The sequence below is a fragment of the Coffea arabica genome, chromosome 7e, assembly GCF_036785885.1.
Source record: "Coffea arabica cultivar ET-39 chromosome 7e, Coffea Arabica ET-39 HiFi, whole genome shotgun sequence".
Taxonomy (NCBI): Eukaryota; Viridiplantae; Streptophyta; class Magnoliopsida; order Gentianales; family Rubiaceae; genus Coffea; species Coffea arabica.
In genome coordinates, this window is record NC_092323.1 from 10,792,907 (window position 1) to 10,811,865 (window position 18,959).

The following is an 18,959-nucleotide window of genomic DNA, read 5'->3' on the forward strand; positions in this document are numbered from 1 at the left end:
ACTATTAAATGACTTTTTTCGATAGTAATTTGAGAAAAATCCATCAGATGTACTAAATATACTCAATAGTTGAAAATTTTGGTACTAGATTTGTCATTATCCAAAATTGGGGATTAAAACCATTCATATGTCAAAATTTGGATATCAAAAATGTATTTTTCTCAACTAGGACCCATTGGGATAATTTATGACTTTAAAAGGGACTAGGCCATATCTTTTTCTTTAGGTCTAATGAGTTTCATTAAGCTCAATTATGAGACTAAGTTGATGCGTTGTCTAATCCATCACCCTTAGATTAGTTTTAATCTAACTATATATGATATAATAACCCGTTGGCTCTATTGTAGCTTCTTTAGGCATTGCCATGTGCCACGATGGGAGGTGAAGTTATAGGTGGCAAACCAACCTACTGAACTAAATTTACCCATACCCGTCCATGAATAGATGAGTATGGGTATCTTAAATTTTTGTATATGGGTATAAATGGATTAACCAACCCACTTAAATGGGTATTACTGGGTAACCCATTAGATCCAATTAACCCATTTAGAGTTATCTTCCCCCAAGTCTCTTATCTTCCCCCACCCTTTTTTTTTTCAGATTTTTCATTTTGTCATGATGTTAACTACTTTTGTTTCATTATTATTATTATTTGTTGGTTTTATCTTAGTTTGTTAACTTGCTCATTTTTCAGCATTACCAATTTATGATAAGTTTTAGCCTATTTTCTTATCTTTCTAAAATGAAATTTTAAATTTATATATGAAAATAATGTTAGGGATTCAAAATTTTTGATTTAAGTTTTTATATTAACTTTTATAGTACTTAGTTCAAATTGTTATATTCTTATTATTAAATTATTAAATAATATGTAATTTTGCTACATAGAGTATAAATGGGAAAAGAATTGGTATTTAGGCTTATTGAGTATTGTAAGTAAATATTTAAAACTAATGGTGGATACAAAGAGCGGTATAAATTGATAACTTAGTTTGCAAAAATGAATTTAAATAAGTTTACAAAAAGTTAAAATAAATGAGTTATAAATGGGTAATTGGGTTACCCAATTCATTTTTTGACTTACCCATTTATACCCATCTAATTAAATGAGTATAAATGGGTTGACTCACTTATACCTATTATCCATTTTACTCAACTCAAACCCGTCCAAGTCACCCATTTTGACACCTCTAAGTGAAGTTTGCATTTCTTTTGCTGCCTTGACCTTTGTTCTGCCATCATAAGAATGCAAACGGACTGCAAATTTTGGACCATGGAATGATGATATGATATGAAGTATGGTAAGAGAAGAGCAGTCTAACCACTTGCTATAAAGAAAAAAAAAGGAAAACGATCTAAACAATTTGTTTTATAGCATTAAAATCAGTGAAAAAGCCTACAAATTGTAAGTGTAAATGCAAGCTTATTTATTTAGAAAGTAAATATAACTATATCATGCATTTGAATTTGTATTTTAGATTTTTTCTATTTGTTTGGGATTTAGAGGAAAAAAAATCTACCAAAACATATACTATGGATTTGAAAAAAAAGAATAAGAGAAACAAAATTCTTTTATTTTTATTTTTTTTTATTAAATAAATTCTTTTTTATTGTCAATTTTGAGTTGTTGGATTTGAATTTATCAATTGTTCTCCCTTTAGTTTTTGTTGGATTGTTAACTTTGTGATGCACTTTGCTAGAGTTTAAAACCTTTGACCATTATTTTTTAGATATTGTCTCTGATTTTTAGATATATAGGCGACAAGCTTATTTGAGATGAAAATTAAATAGATTTCTATCATATAATGTCCACGGAGCGAGCCAAGAAAATCTCCAGACAATTAACTTTCAATTATCTATCATTTGTTTTCTTCACAATATAATTCAATAATGCAACCTCATGAAAAAACAAACAAAAAAATAAAAGGACTATGCTATTCCAAGCTAATAAAAATAAAACTAATTTTTCATATATAATTGAATGGTTTCTATACTATAAAAAATAAAGAGTTTAAAATAAATACTTCTTTAGAGTTTAACAAAACTGGTAGTATATTTTTTAAACAACCATGCACATTTTCCTTTATACCACTAAAAAGTGACAAAAAAACAATGTGTTTTTGTGAAAAAATATGCACATTTTTCTTTTCATTATTAAACACCAACTACGCTGTCACTTCTAAATTATGAAAATACGTATACATTTTGTTATTTTTTTCAAAAAATGATTGCAGATACCACGAATATATTACTTGATCAATTAATACATTAAATACTTTTTAGTGGGCACTGGCTATGCGCAGCACAATGTAACTCAACTAGTAATTATTATATTTATTTATAATTATATACTTTTGCTAATTAATTTTACTTTTTCAAAAATCTAACACCCACGTATATTTTAACGTTAGACGAACCCTTTTGAAATCTATAGAAGCACTTACAGAGTATGCACGATGCTACTACGCACTTGTGGAGTGTGCTTTATCTTCTAAATCTCAAAAGGAAACCTGGAATTGTAATTCCAATTTTTGGCGTTGGTTCAGTCTTTTTTTTCTGTTTTTTTTCCCTATGCATAGTAAGTTTCTACTTGCCATGCACTCACACGCAGTATCCAACTCACCTATTTGAGAAAATGAGAAAAAATTCCAGATGAAATGGTCTACAAGTTGGTCTGATCCATTTCAAAACATTCTACACATGCATTGTGCCTGCATTGTAGCCGTGTCTCCATATCGGACTTTTTGTCGACCCGAATGGCAATCAACCTTTTTTCTCCTGCAATATATGAAGTCTTTAATAAATAAATTTTTTTGGGTATGTATATTTTTTTTTTGCACTGTAAATTATTTGCATATTTTTATTTATTTACATTATCAATATATTTTTTAATTAATTTTTTATTTCATATACATTACATAAAAAAATATACAATATTTTTTTAAAAAAGTTATCTTCAATAATCTACCATCCAAACACACTCACCATGATAGTTGAAAAAAATTACAACGTTGTTATTGTATTGTTGTATTATCAACCAATTTCTCCATAAAAAATATCCTTGTTTGAGTTGTCATTTTTATAAAAAATTTTATTTTTTAATTACATTTTTGTTTTACATCCATTAAATTACTATAATATATATTTGTTTTACAAAAAATTTCAGAACAGAGTGGTACTACTTGTGGGGGGACAAAACGTTCAAAAAGGGACTTTGAAAGTCGAGAAACAGCAGAATGTCTTTTCATGTTGCTCCTTCTGAGCAACTTTTTCAAATGTATTTATTGCAAGAAAGCTTTCCAGGTTCCTTGAGTTGGTGTTGTTGCAATAAAGTGACAAACTGGTTAATTTCCGGGTCTTTGCATTTTTTTTCCCCTTCGGTCAAAACCCACACTTGCAAGTTGCAAGTCATTCTCCATTCTTTAAATTTTCTAGCAAGTCAATCTCCATAGTTTCTTGTTTCTGTCCACTGAGACTGAGCACGAGGGCCGGCGGAATGGAAGGTTCATCATCGTTATGGGGATACGGCTCAGCATCAGGGTCGAAGACGAAGGAAATGATAGAACAAGCGAAGGAGGAGTTGCAAATTTTGGAAGCTCAACAACCAGATAATTTTAACTGCTTAAAGGATGAACTTAAATCCTTCATCTCGCGCTTGGAGTCACAAAACTTGCCTCTTCCTTCTGGTCATGACAACTACAAGAACTCAACTGGTTACTCAAATATTTCATCTGTCTCAACTCGGGGTCTGTTCTGCGTTTTTTCTTTCTTTACCCCTTTATGATCTATAGCAGATTTCTTTCTTTTCTTCATGGGAATTTCTCTGTTGTATATTGTTGTGATTACAGAGTCATCAGCTTGCAAGAAGAGGAAGAAAGAAGATTCTCTGGATCGACAAGTTATGGAGGATGAGAATATTGAAGGACCAAAACGGAAATTTCAAAGGGTTGCTGGGGATGGCTGCAGCGAAAGAAGGAACAGGATTGATCTGGCCATTGAGAGGGCTCGAGAATGTCTTGAAAAGATTCAACGGTTCAAAACCAGCTTTTGTTGATTTCGTTCACCATCTTATTTACATAATCACGACTTGCATTGATATTTGGTTTCACGAGGACTGGTGGAGTGGTGATTCTCAAGCTCGTGATAAAAATGTCGAAACTGAAATTCACTTCAAAATTAGCCTCGTTCATGCCACTTAATGGCAAAACAAAAAAATTTTTTTTTTTTTTTGGTAAGAAGTTTTTAATGTAATGAATGAGGCTAATTAGAGTGAAATTATATGTTAAAAAAAGTACATCAATGTTTTAAATAAAAACAAACATTGGGTCGATCCAGTGATCTGATCAGAAGAAAATTCGGAAATTCTTTAATTTTATCAAAGAAATTTAAGTGTTTCCTCATTCCTACCTAATCATGTGCTATATGAATCCTAAAATTACATTGGATGTTTTTCATTGGGTTAGTTGCCAATTGATTAGAGGAATATTAATAAAAAAGAAATCTATCTTCATACTTGTGTATGAGAAAAGAAAAGATAGAAGAAAGTCGAGACACCTAACCCTCCATAAATTTCGTGAATATTGAGATATACTCTCCTACTTCCTCTTGTTCTTAATATTTATATAAAAGGGAAAATAAGAAAAGGCTTCCTCATGTTCCGCATCACGATGCAAATTTTGTCTTTGTGTAGATCTTAGAAGGGAAAGTTAAGACGACTATCAATCTCAACTTTTGCATAGCTTCTTCTTCTTCATTCTTTTCTTTTTTGCGTCAATACACGGCAACCAGTAAGTTTCAAAGAAACGAGAAATTAGTTGATACATTGCAATGATCAAATAAACTATTTCGACAAAAACATTTATTTTTAAAAATTATTGCATGACAAGCAAAAAGAAGTACAGAGCTTTTACAAAATAAAAAAAAATAAATGATATAAAAAAGGGCAAAAATTAAGCATATGGATTAACGAGAAAGGGGGTTTTCAAAAAATAAAAAAGATCAATAGATAAAATGGAATTTTTTTGGGCAGTATCTTAGTCCCACACACATTAGTCCTATAATCAACATGGGTCTGCATGGGCATGGACCCAGTATTTTTCAATCCCATTTTAAGTTCCTGTCCGCCCTGCCCATTTGCCTTGTCTAGTTTTAGCCAACAAGAAGATGCAACTATTCTACTAAATATGGTCCTCAACCAAGAACAGCATTAAACCAGTACAAGTTCCGGGGTCTGCAGAAGATTCAAGGGAAGGCTGGGAAAGCATTAACACAGGAAATCGTCTTCAACCATACTTTCCAAGTGATGAAAATAGGTACAACAACAAATCATATTAATGGGGCTTAATTTGCCCATAAGGATCACATGCTACATTAACCTTCATGTAAATGAGCTAACATTCACTAACATTTTTAACAAGAGCTCAGAAAAATGATGCTGAAATCAGGGCACATCTTTATACATCTCTAGAACTAAAAATGCAATTACCTTTTCCACTGGACAGCAGTGAATATGCTTGATGATTGTACCACCATCCACTTCCGCGACACCACTGAGATCGTTCATAGCACCTAACTTCAACACGTACAAAGATCATATTTCCTGATTTACAATCTATTTTATAAACTGACATAAAATAGTATCAAGCTTACTAAGACCACTGTGGTTTTCCTTGTTCAAGTCTATACTTTTAGTACGTAGTTCAGTGGCATTTTCAGTCAATGAACCTCCAAATTTGCTATTCTCCTCATCACTAGACTGACTGTCTTCAGCTTTTATGCATCACACACTCTTCGCAGTTGCCAGCAATGATTCAATTTTGGAGTTCTCTAAGGGTAATGCAAACTCTATTACTTGTTTGGTCAAAACAACATTTTGCATCATCCTATTCCCTGTGGAGGCAAAACTGTCACTCCCTTTCCCAGCATTAGTTGGCAAACGATCAAAACTCCCACTTTGAGCGTTCAAAGTATCAGAATTTATCATCGGAGCAGCATGTACTACCTTCAGCAAATGATGCAAAATTCCAGATGGCTCCATTGTCATTTTGCCCTTAGATTACGGCATCTTCTCCATAGCCTCTTTATCACTTGAATCAGATATACCAAAGAGTTTTTTTGGTCTTGGACATCGTGCTTTTCCTTGAGCTTTTTAATTTTAGGAACCTTTTCTGGTTCAAAAGTCATTTCAGCAGTATGCATCAAGCTATTCACCTAGTTATGAAAAGAGTCGACAAGTTATAAAGAATGGCATCAAGATATGCAAGAAACATTACCAACAGATCAAGACAAACAAACAAATAAATAAATAAAAAAAGAGTATCTTATGCCGCAACCAAACGCTGTCCAGTAATCTCTAGTAGATTAATTTTGTTAAAGCTGGACATCCAAGTTTGACTCATTGGCTACATTAAGACACTTCAGAACAAAAGCCAAACCTTTTTCCCTTAATAGAATTTGGGGGGATGACATGAAGTGGTACTGGTAAGAAGCAAATATCTAGATTATCTCATTGATAAGCCCCCCAAAATATCTATATAATCAATATATGACTTTCTACTAACGCTCATTTCCTGAACGATACCAAGCCACTACACCAACATCTAGAAAGTACAATTAATTTCTTCTTCCAGAAAGAAATACTCCAAATTTTTATTACATGTATCTTAGAGAAGTTCAGACACGTTCACTTGAGCTTCAGTTGAATAAAGAAAAGAGATGAAATAAAAAGGATTAAGATTACTATGAAAGGCCTGAGGTAATTCAATTTTTCATTCAACTAAAACCTTGACAGTCATCCAACCAATCACCCGGATAAGAAGAAAGCTAGGTCCACTAATCTACATTCACATAAAAATGTAGATAAACATCTCCTTTCTTTGGTCAAATAAAATTCCATCGATGCACAAATAGAGACCATGCAGGAACCTACTCCCCAAACAAAGGGCCAGTTTTTTTAAAATCTCTGCTGAGGAACAGAAAGTAAAAACTCCTCAGATATTATCACTTTCAAACTGAATTATGTTAATTCCTAGGTGATACTTTTATCAGATCACTGCATTTTCTCAGAAGGCTAGAGCTGAAAAGATTTGATAGGGAGGCAAAAGGATTTCCGTCCAGACAACATCCATCCCGGTCCTGCTATTGTTCAACATTTTACAGCACCTCAATGCATAGGGCTTCCATAAGAGTTATGTCCCCTTAAATTATCAAAAACTTTTAAACAACAAAGAACATTATTTTTTTTTGGGGGGGGGGGGGGGGAGAAGGTCTTGCCACCCTACCGTTCGCTTACTTTAAATTCTAAGCATATTATGGAAAAAATAAGAGTACGTAATTTATCCTGAGTGGAATTGTCAAAAGCCTCGTGCTAATGAAAATCATTAAAGCTTTGGTAGAAACATATAACTTAGCATAAGGGTGCATTTACCAGTGACCAAGAAATCTTTTAAAGAAAAATCAATAGGCCTGTTCATTTTAGAAGCAGAACAACCAAGGAATTGTATTTATACTATGTATACTGCATCCGACATGTCACAGTGAAGCTTTGTCACTGAATTTCCCCATCTGAGTTCTCAGTTGGGATTTTATGAAAGTAACTGTATTCTTGCTGCTGTATGACACAGAGAACAAGGAGGCATCATTCCATCACCTATGGAACATAATACCACCAGATCCGGAAAAAACATGTCTCAGCAACCAATATGATTTATATGTCTTAGGCCCCATGTCTCAGTTGGGATTTTATGAAAGTAACTGTATTCTTGCTGCTATATCAGCAATGACACAGAGAACAAGGTGGCATCATTCCATTACCTATGGAACATGATATCACTAGATACGGAAAAAAATAGCATGCCCCACAAGACTAGCAAACCAGGAAGCAGAACATTGCAACATGTCCTCGACTTATAAGAAAAATTGTTTACGACATAGGCAAATAAAAGCGTCTTAAAGAAGCAACAGCAGTGTACAAAGAGAACACGTTCCAATCCACTTGAACACCTGTATTTTTGTAAACTACATACCACGAAATAGATGAATTAACTTTTACATACGGGCAAACAATGCGGCACTTGGTCAGTTAAGTTAGATAACATCTCCTTTATGCAAACAAACAAAGAAGAAAAATTTCAGCTTGCAGAGAAAAAGTTCGTTAAATCTATGGACTAGAATATGTAAGAGCATTTTCTGAGCATGAGTCAAGAAGGTGTTCAATTTATAGACTTCACTAACATATCTCCGCACTGACTAACATAGTTAAATTCATAAACAGGTGTCACAAGAACTTAACCACGGTAGGGAAGGGTTATAGAGAAGCTAACTCAAAATTCAATTGTTTGAACATAAAAGAAGAAATGCATTCAAGTTTCTAACCTCGTGAATTCAGGACTGATGTTGCAATCACATTAAGGAGTCAATTGCTCTTAGCTGGTTCCTCCCAGTTCGACTGAGGATGAGATGTTCCTCATAGAGCCACATTAAAAAGATGACGTTTATGTTTCACACATCTTGGCTTTTGTTATCCTATGTCTCAAATCCTTGATTTCAGCATCCAAATGACAATTACCTGAACTAATCCTCTTCATTACTCTCTGCCTCTTCTAGTTCCTCATCTTCATTACTCTCTGCCTCTTCTAGTTCCTCATCTTCATAATTCTCCACCTCTTCCAATCCATCCCCTTCACTCTGACCCACATTCTTCAACTTAGCATTCCTTCTTAACATTCCACGGCGTCCCATGTTAACAAGATTAAGAAGTTTCCTCCTTGCCTCATAAACAGGGTTCGGCTGTATCAAGCATCCTCTTTCATAAGCCTCTCGTAGAAACACCGTGTGCCTCTTCCCTTTCGTCGACAAATAAAACATCCCTGGATGATCCAAAAACAAATCCCGGATATTCAAATCAATCCCAAACCACTTCCTAAACTGACTAATCTTCTCAACCTCCACCATCTTCTCCACAGTCAAACTCAAAAACTCATGAACAATCCCAGCAGCCCGCTTCTCCATTTTCTTCGTCCCAAATTTACTCCTCCTCGTCCCCTCAATCGGCATCTCCTCATACGGGCCAATATAAGGCAAACTCTGCCACTCGTTAACCTTAGCCTTAAAAATCTTCCTCAACCTCATCCCTGGAGGATAGTTATGCTTAAAACTATACCGAATCACGGTTCTATCCACATCACAATCCTCTCTGCAACACTCCGTTAATCTCCAATCCTCAACAGAAGCAATTAAACTACTCTTATCTACCTCGCTAACTAGCTTTAAAACATGAGTATTAGGTTCATTGCCATCATCAAGAGCAAACAGATTCGGGTTTTTCGCAATTACCGAGCTCTCAAAGTCGTCAGGCAGTCCAAGCTCTTTCCATACTTTGAAAATGGCCCTCAAAGGTAGTGTCTTGGTGAGAGAAATCGACAGAAGTCGCACCAATCTGTCAACCACAAGTGGGATTGAAGCATTGATCGCTTGTGATTCATGATCAAAGATTTCCAGGGCAGCCAACTGGAGGGTGCAAAAGGGTTCAAATTTGGTGGGGTGGTTGAAAATGTGGAAAATGTGCGGGTATTTGCGTAGGAAGGCGGTGGCGCCGCGGTTGAGATGGAGTTTCTGGGACAGGCGGTTGAGAAAGCCGAGGGGAACGGAGGGAGGGTTGTTTGATTCTGAAGCGGGAGTGGCGGTGGCGAGGATGAGGTCTTGGATGGAGATGACTTTGAGGAGGTTTCTGTACTTGTCCATGAGCTTTTCGAAAGTCGGGTCTCGAGCTCTGGAGGCTACATATTCTGCTGAGGTGGTTTTGCGGCGGATGATAGTGGCAGAGATAACGGTTGGTTTGAGGGTGGCAGTGAGTCTTTTGATAGTTGCGGTGGCCATTGTTGGGGTGGCCGAAGGCGGAGGAGTAATTGTTAGTCTCGGAGGACGCCTTTAAATTCAAATTAATCCTTAATAAATATGTGATTAAAAAGGCCTATCTAATTTCCCTGCATGTGTTGGTAAGAGAAGGGGTGGGGGCATAAAGGCGCTGATAGCTGATAACGACTTTAATCAGTGTAAATATGGGTGAAAGGAAATTCAAGCAACTGGACATTTGAATCGAGCGTGGCCCAATTAGTGAAGAGTTGTTTTTGTCTCACTGAATCTAATAAAAGCCCAAAAGTACATTGGAGAGTAGTTTGTCTACGAATCTAATGAAAGCCCAAATGAAATTATAGCTTTTAATGCTCGAGTTTAATAAGTAATTAATTTGATTGAGATTTACCCAAAAAAAATATATTTAAAGGGCAAATTGTGAAGGCTTAAACACCAACCATAATATTCTATGAGGTTTTTTTTTTTCTTCAAAGATAGCTTTTGTTCCTTTATGTGCTGGAACCAAAGTTCAGTTCGATAGCTTTTGTGCCATTATAATTTCATATTGCCATAACACTGTTCTTTCAATTATTTCTTAATTTTTAAAAATTTATTCCATGTTATTTTTAATAATTTGCATTATTTTAAGCATCTTTAAATAATAATAAACGCATGAAACTAATCAAACCAGATAATAGAGAGCTAGAGATCATGTGTATGCACAAAGGTGCTACTACATAAATAATTTCATCACTTTAATGTAATAGATGCACATCCTATAAATGAAACATCTAATGATCCCTAAATTTGGTATAACATTTGATTAACAACCAAAATTTCCCATGGAGTTATATATAAATGCCAAAGATATTGAAAAAAAAATTAAGAATATATATCATACATCTTATAAGTCCAAGATTTCTCAAACCTAGCAAGATATTGTTATTGAAAATATTTTAAAAATAAAACTAATGAAAGAAATGATTGCCATTGAAAGTATTTAAAGATAAACTAATGAAAAAAATGATTAAAAGAATAGTGACAGGTAAATTGCTTATGGTGTGTGAAAGCATTAATTCAGAATTACGAAAGGTTTAAAAAATTTATTAAATATTAACATGTTGGTTTTCTAACTTCTTATGTGTGGATTCAGGATAAGAGGGTGTAGATTTAGCTCCATCGTAGGATAATAACTCACGTAAAACTTATGGAGTTATTAGTAATTGGCTCAGAAAATAAATTAGACAATAATAAAATTTAGCTGGATTTGATGATTTTTTTGGTTTTAGGTAAATAGTTGCATTTTAAACTCATAAAAAGAGATTTGCTTGGGGATACAAAAAAGGTAAAAAGGAAATATAAACTTGCAAAATTCCCCGTTAATTAATAAGAAAGCCAAAACGTCCCCGTTACACGGCCGAGACCGTGGCAGCCGGACCTCAACTTCTTCGAGTGGGACTGGGGGGCGCTGTCAAGCATCAGCAACTCAGGAAAACCATCAAGAAATGGTGTGGGGTCTCTTTCCCGTCGACCCTCTCCCAGGTTCCATTTTTCATCTATACTATCCAACCCGAAATTTACTTAACATTATTGAAGCTTCTTTTACCATGCGGTATTGTGGTTTAATTTTTCTTATGTAAAATATGTTTAACACGGAGTGGGGAATATGCTGCACTGATGCTAATGTGTTATTGGATGGTATGGGACAGTTTTTTGGTCTAAAGAAAATTCAATAATAGTTTGTGTTGTATTTCTTCAAATTGAAGTTGAAAAATAGCAGGGAGTATGATGGATTGGTTGTATATAGATTTTTTATCCTTCTGAGCTGTATTGGGAAGTTAGAAGTTAACATTTTGTACAATACGAGTTAAAGAAGAAAAGAATTGTCATCTAAAATCCTAGCTTTGGCTAACGCAGTTGTAGCTGTTTTTGTTACAGGTGAAGATAGATACTACTTTTTCAGCAAAGGGACTTACAAAGTTGGTCGCAAAGGTATTATTGATCATTGGAAAGTTGTAATGCTCTTCTTGATATTATTTAGACCAGAAACCATATTCAGTTTTTGATCTGTTAAGCTTATGATGTTGAGTGCCTCATGCCTCTATTTTTGAATGCGTTTATGTAGGATGTGATATAATCATAAACAAAGACAAAGGTGTTTCGAGGATACATGCGGAGATTGTGATAGATGAAATGGTTTGCTTCGATAATCCACAGAGACAATCTTCAGATATATCCTCGAAAGTTCGGATAAGGGACTGCTCTAAGTATGGAACATTTGTCAAGAAGAATCTGGGGTCAAAGGAGAAGGTTCACGAGTTTCCAGAAAAAGAGACAATGCTCAAGGATGGGGACCTGGTTTCTTTTGGAACTGGAAATGCAACCTATAGGTAATTGAACTGGACTATAGTCCATTTCCATTTGTGCTTTTGGGGAGGACTTGGCAGCGAACGATAAGATTGGTCAATTATGAATTGGGACTTGGCAGACATACAACTCAGGCATGGAACTGGATTTATGGCATGCTGCATGCTAGTCTGGTTAGAGGAGATCATTCACTGGCATTGCCCTTTTTTCTTTATGGTTATGTGGTATCGCTTTTTGTGTATAAATTTGGTCTTATACCACTAAGGACATGACACTTAAATGAATTTGACACATTAATAGCAGTATGTGTATTTTGAGATTACTTAGAAGCACAAAAGGACCAAACCTTCTGATGCTGTTTGCCTGTCTTGATGAACTGACTGTTGCCTGGCAGATTTGGTTATGTTCCCTTCATATTTTTGTATTGCTGTTCAAAGGATTTGCAAGTCAAGGACCCCCTTCGACAGAAGATATTGTCAATAGGTTTGTATCTTTTAACGTACCAACTCTGCTAAAACTCTTTTCTAGGCATTCCTGTCATATGCAAAGATTTTCCTTCTCCTTACTGCATGTTACTTACCTTTGTATTATCGTTGTTCGGTACCCTTCATATAAATGAATAATTTGACTTTTGCGGCCAACAGTTATAGCTTAAGAAAGAAATTGCCCTCTTTAGGACTTTCTGGCCTCTTCAGTATTGCAGTTACAATATCCTCTGAAAAAAGAGTTGGGCATGCTAAATGTGTAGTAGTAACTTTTCCCAAGGAGATTAAATATTGAATCCCCTGTCTAATAAGTTCAAACCACATATACTTTGTTGTAAAATGTGTTATTGCTAAGGCTGATATCAGTAGTGGTCATTTATTGTCTGAGGTTGTGGTGGCTTTGTATGAAAAATTGACTGGAAAAAGGATAATAGAATTTCTGAAACTGTTGAAAGTGAAACGATAAATAATTCAGAATCTTCAGACTTCAGTACTGAATAGTTTTCGTGTGTCGTTTTGGATGTTTATTGAAGTGTCATTTTTGTTTTATTTGTCCGTTCTTATTTATTTTGACATTTCTTGACTGGTTTAAATCTGCAAATAAATTTGTAATGAGACCTTTTTCAGATATTCTGTATTTTGAGTAAGTCGTGCTTTTTGAATCAGGTGCTTGTGTTGCTCAAGAGTGGAGTTTAAAGTGCACACATGTGCTGATTGATGATTTGGTTCCTTTGAAGGAAGAGTTAATTGATGCTATTGTGGCTAAAAAACCTTTCATCTCCTTTGACTGGATTGAGGTATATTTACATCATTCCTGTATCATTTCTAGATTGATTCACTTCTGAAGCGATTTTTTTTTATGAGCATGAGGACTAAGTATGGATATTGTACTGCTTGGATTCGGAAGTTTAAATATCCAGTTATAGTCTTCACTAGTATTGATACTCGCTAGGTTCCTTGAAGCTCTGCCTTGCAATAATGGCAGCCCATCTTTAGCTTTAGTTGGAGTTTTATGGTTTACAGTAAGTTCTACTTTTTGAATGGCTGCACTTGCTACCTATTTTATGTGGTTCTGAATCTAGTAGATACTTTATTTCTAAACATAATGACTCAAACATTTTGATAACTGAATACTCGTCTTTCAAAGTTTATTGCAGGGAAAAACATATGCACGGAAATTCCAAGCTATTCGTCGTAAGTAATGCATGGATTTCATTTCTTTGTGGGACCATTGCTAGAGCATGGTGTTGTTGTTTCTGCTTATAGTGGAAGCTTTCTTTTGGCAAGCGCAAGCTTTCTTTTGGATTTATTGCTGTGTCCTTTTTCTCAGTTATTCTCCGACACTTTTGCTGGAAGAAGCATCTGTCAGAGTTGCAGACCCTCAATCTCGAGACAATTGTTTGAATGGATATACTTTTTTGTTGGAGTCAAGAAATAAGGTCTTATTCCTGTTTCACTTCAGAAATCTCATGTGATAATTTAAGTTTTCTTTCCTATCTGTTACGTTTGTTTGCCTGGGGTGAACAAGTAGGTCGATGTCCATTGTGTTTGAGTAGTCAAGCAAGTGCTATAGCTCCAGTGGCACTTTCAGCATATTAACAACCAGCTTCTTGGAACCCATGATTCTAGTAAATTATGAATGGACATTATCCATTCAGGTGGTTCACAAAATGCAATAAAATGCATGTTTAGCAGAGAGAAATGAAAGTTATCTCAAACTAATAGCTGCACAGCACAATTTTTTGTTGTACTCTGCTACTACTGTTACAGCTGTAATTACTGCTGCTATAACTGTTATCTGCTGTCTCACTCCATTTTTACAAAATTTTGGACTAGCTTGGTAGATGCTTGACCCTCAACTGTGGCTTATGTTTCTTCTGCCTTACAGTATAGACACAAGGACAAGTTGCAACCACTACTGGAAGTGGGTGGTGCAAAAGTTGCTTCCCTGGAAGGTTTCTGCATTGATAGCCAAGTATGTTCCTTTACCTACTGCTTGATAGCCAAGATAACATGACTGGTTGTTTACATTTTTTAGTTTATATTATGCCTAGTTACTCCTCAATGCAAGATAGTTGCATTAACATAGCTACTATTGACCTTGTAGTTAGAGGTAGTCAATGTATCTAGAGAACACTACAAGGTAAAAACTTTTAATGAGGGTTCAATCATTTCTTCATTGTTGATCAATGGGATGATGCTCACAGGTATTGGAGGAAGAAGGAATTAGACATGTGGTAAGGGTAATTCCTACTGGAGCAACCAGCAGTTCAAACGGCTCTCAGAGCATTAGGTCACTGCCTAGTGTAAATGAGATGGATTTGATTTCAGCCGTCTTATCCGGACATCTGGATCCTTTGATCATTATATCACCTCCTGGTAAGTAGCTGCCTTACTGTCGGGTTGGGCAGCATTGCCTTGTTTTTGTGTCCCAGTTTACTGTTTCACATGGAAAATTTCAAAGCATGAATTTCTTGCCGTTTCCTCTTTTCAAGAACTATTTCTCTTCATTTTTTAAACAAAAAAGATAAAAAATAATTTGATGATGTTTATTTGATGATGCATATTGCTGGTCCTTCAACGAAAAGAATTGTTAAAGGAAAATAATATTCTTGTTGCCTGCGAGTGGATTTGCAGAAAATTCAGGTGATGTGCAGGGTATATGCCATTTGACAGGGCAAGATGTCACCCTTAGTACATGACCACCTAGTCAAAATTAGGTCTAATCCCCAGGATACTAAACGGGATCAATTTTCTCATTGCAGGAAAGACATTTTCTGAATTTCTCTCATTCTTTAACAGTTCAAATGGGTTTTGGGTGCAGCAAGTATTTTCAACTCCTGCAGAATTCATGTAGGTGGCCAAGGGGCATATGAGACAATAGGAGTACTAACAATAGAAAACGGCTGCAAAACAAAGTGCCTTAATTGAAAAACCACGTGGAATTAGATTTATTATATATCCGATATCTGGCTTTGTTTACAATGCACATGAAATTGGGGTTATATGTCCAAATATTGATATTTCTATTGGAAGTTTTAGATGTATGGTTGGTTTTATTGGTGTTCCCAAACTAATGAAATTGATTTCTAAGAAATTGACTTCTTCTTTCTTCTTCTTTCTCCAAGACAGTTTTTGCATTTATTTTCTGGACTTCCTCCACTCTTCTTCTCCTCCTCCTCCTCTAGTTTCTTCTTCAGACCTTCCAACCAAACAACCCAATCTTTCAAACCTCTTAGTCTAGTTTTAGTTTTGTAACTTTCCACATTCTTCTCATTGGCGTCCTTGGTTTTTAGTGCTAATAGTTTTTACTTGACTCATGACAACAACAGTGGATATTCAATGTATCTTCTCCAGTACTGAAGAAAGAAAGAACTTTTGAGCTTATGCAAAGTGAGTGGAGAAATTTTCTCTGTGATGGATGCTGTCATCAGAAGCATTTAAGTTCTCTCAATTAACTTTTTCCTTTAGCCTACTTGGTAGAATTACTTTGTGTTCATGTCTTAATTGTATTATGCATTTGGCCTTATTGAAATTTTACATTTGCATAAAATAAAATATTAATAAATTTTACAAAGAAAGAGTAATCTTTTGCACTTTCAGCCTTATTTACAAAGAAAGAGTAATCTTTTGCACTTTCAGCTTTTTTATTGTATATTTTGTTCCTTTTGCAGTGCTTGTCACTTCTTCATGCTCCACAGATGAGACAGTGGTGGCAGATTCTGATGAAGAAGTGGAAACTGCCACAGCCGTTCACACCTCAACTGCTGTCTATTCAGTAGAATCCTCTGAGCATGACAGCAAAGAGATGACAGATTTACATATGATAGAATCCACTCAGCATGATAGCGGAGAAGAAACTGCAATCAATGTAATAGAATCTACTGAAACTGATAGGAAGGGAAATATTACTCTGGCTAGTGTAAATGCCATTGAACATGAGATCAAAGAGGAGATACCATGCAATAATGTGTCCATTAAATGGTCTGAAGGTGCTTCTTTCACTGGCTTGAGGAACAGAGATGGTAGAACAGGATCGAGATTAGAAAAAGTTGAAGAGTCAGAATGTGGGAACGTGGATGTTATATACAGCCAAGATCTTATCGTAAGAGATTCTCTATCAGCATCAGTTCATTTTTCTACAAATGATGCTGTCATAAATTTTAAACGTTTCCGAAAGGTAATTGATTCTGATCTAGGCTGGATTATGAGAACTTATAGTAATTACTGAAACTGAAACTTGTGGATAAGAAGTTTTCAACAGATTCTAATATCTGTTGCGATGAAACAAGTTTTAATACTACAATGGGTTTGGTAGATTGGAGCATTCTTCTTTATATAATGGTGGTATCATGTTGTAACTTTGACCTGCCATTTGGGAAGGTAGGTTGTGGTGTGGGTTATCCAGGCCTAGGCAAGTAATTGAATTGTCTACAGATTTTTTTTTTTTTTTGGCCTATGTCAGAATCTTTCTTCAAGATGTTTCTGGGGTTGTCTGCACCCTTGAGTGTTTTCTTTATTATGTTCCTTAAATTCTCTCTCTTGCTAATCCTCTTCCTTGACCATTATGCAATTCTCTAGAGGGAGACTCCGTCTGGAAATAGTTTCAGCAGTCTCATTCCATTCTCAAAGGATCCTTACAAGTATGATTTCTGTCCTCTGAAGGATTTGGCTAGAATACATATCGTGTACAGTCTGTGTATGATTTTCCACAATAATTGCTATTCTGTTAGAGAATCGGACTATGGAAATGAGGAAGTAGCTGAATATCTGAAAGAAGAGAAAAAGAGAAAACAAATGGAAGCCTTAGCAGAGGACTTATTTAAATATGAGAAGGTGTGTAATTTTGAACCCTCAATCCTACATGTACTGCCAGGAGGTTTTGCTGAAAATATTGTGTATTTTGTTAATTGATGTAGGGGAGAAGACGGAATGCAGCTGGCTCTCGCACAGGACTTGTTGCTTATACTTGACTTCCTGGTAATTTTCTACTTTAGAATGTGTAAATTCTGGGCATGTTGCTCAATGCTCAGAGCTTGGCGAGGGATATTATGCTAGTTGTATCTTAGTAATTCGTCTGCAGATTTTATTCTTAATCGTAGCTGGGATGTAATATTCGTATCTCCAAATGCTGCATTTTCTATTTCCAGATCTTCTCAATTTGGTTCTTTCATCCTCATTTCTCCGCAGGTCTCTGCCTTCTTATGACATTTTTGGCAAACTCTACAAACTCGATCGGACGGTATTTTCTCCCCGTATAATATGAGGAGTTTATATTCGCAATGAGTTGGTATAATTGTAGAGTTCAAGAGAGGTAGTATATTGATGAGAATGATTTGCGAATGATGGGATGGAAATAGCTTTATATGTAGTAATGTAGTAGTTCATTATTTTCTTGAAGTTCAATATTTCTCACCATTCAACTTAAACTTTCAATAAGTAACTCCATCCGATTAGATTAACTCAACAGGAGTAGAAATCAAATAGTGAGACAACTTTCTTGATTGATTTTTTTTTTTTTGGGACGGCCTAATGCCCTATCTGTTGCAAGCAACAAATCTTGGGTTGGTCACCCCTCAATCAGCTCATCTGGTGGGTTCCGTAGTCTCTGGAAGACCAAATCCATGTTGATGCTCTTCTTTGCCAGATAATCTGCACAAACGTTCCCTTCCCTCCATGTACGGGATATTTTAGAATCCCCGTCTCTGCTCTGCGAACAAGGGATATTTTATGGTGGGTGCTGTCCTGTACGTTCCCTCGAACAAGGGATATACTGGTCACTGAATCCAATTCTAAGATGACTCGTTGATATCCTAAATCCCATGTCAGATTCTGAACGCAATAATTCTGCTGCTACATTGCTTTGCTAGCAATTCCTACTTTAGCACAGAAACGACCTTGCCATCTTCCTAGAGCATCTCGTAGAAGCCCTCTAGCACCTGCAAGCCCCAGGTTGTTAGTTGAGGCTCCGTCAACATTGACCTTTATCCATTCCTCTGGTGTGGCTTGACCCCAACCGATAAACAAAAGTTCCATATGCCATTCCTCTGGTGGCTTGCTCCAACTGATAAAACTAAAGTTCCATTTGCTGCTGGTTACTTTTGGAGGACAAAGCTGCGTGCGCTTGTTCTGCCTGTGCTACCAGTTCTTTAGTCCTGACCTGGAGTTTTCTTGTCATCACCTTTGATGCAGAACTCATTCCTCCCACTCCAAGCAAAATAGACCACTAATTGAAAAAGAACTGCCCAACTGCAA

At 35.7% G+C, this 18,959-nt stretch overlaps 3 protein-coding genes across 5 annotated transcripts; 2 read left to right on the forward strand and 1 right to left on the reverse strand.

Annotated features, from left to right (window-relative positions):
• Positions 1–3,392: 3,392 nt before the first annotated feature.
• LOC113700962 (uncharacterized) lies at positions 3,393–4,354 on the forward strand. The gene is made up of 2 exons (XM_027221390.2): positions 3,393–3,746; positions 3,849–4,354. The coding sequence occupies exons 1-2, from the start codon at positions 3,497–3,499 to the stop codon at positions 4,052–4,054; spliced, it is 456 nt and encodes a 151-aa protein (XP_027077191.1). The 5' UTR covers positions 3,393–3,496; the 3' UTR covers positions 4,055–4,354.
• Positions 4,355–5,300: 946 nt separating this feature from the next.
• On the reverse strand, positions 5,301–9,989 carry LOC113701258 (protein ROOT PRIMORDIUM DEFECTIVE 1). 2 transcript variants are annotated; one of them, XM_027221820.2, is made up of 2 exons: positions 8,374–9,989; positions 5,301–6,167 (listed from the first exon to the last, which is right to left on the reverse strand). In XM_027221820.2, the coding sequence occupies exon 1, from the start codon at positions 9,874–9,876 to the stop codon at positions 8,572–8,574; it is 1,305 nt and encodes a 434-aa protein (XP_027077621.2). In that variant the 5' UTR covers positions 9,877–9,989; the 3' UTR covers positions 5,301–6,167; positions 8,374–8,571. The 2 variants fall into 2 exon arrangements, with proteins under 2 accessions (XP_027077621.2, XP_027077620.2); XM_027221819.2 differs by having other exon boundaries at positions 5,301–6,210.
• A 1,218-nt stretch (positions 9,990–11,207) lies between these two features.
• Positions 11,208–18,104, forward strand: LOC113702390 (nibrin homolog). Of its 2 annotated transcripts, none has more exons than XM_027223580.2 (14): positions 11,208–11,394; positions 11,791–11,844; positions 11,978–12,242; positions 12,614–12,702; positions 13,371–13,501; positions 13,852–13,898; positions 14,035–14,143; positions 14,593–14,679; positions 14,912–15,083; positions 16,379–16,884; positions 17,286–17,347; positions 17,438–17,540; positions 17,624–17,684; positions 17,895–18,104. In XM_027223580.2, exons 1-13 carry the CDS (start codon positions 11,358–11,360, stop codon positions 17,675–17,677), a joined length of 1,716 nt encoding a protein of 571 aa, XP_027079381.1. In that variant the 5' UTR covers positions 11,208–11,357; the 3' UTR covers positions 17,678–17,684; positions 17,895–18,104. The 2 variants fall into 2 exon arrangements, with proteins under 2 accessions (XP_027079381.1, XP_027079382.1); XM_027223581.2 differs by having other exon boundaries at positions 16,379–16,809.
• Positions 18,105–18,959: the final 855 nt, after the last annotated feature.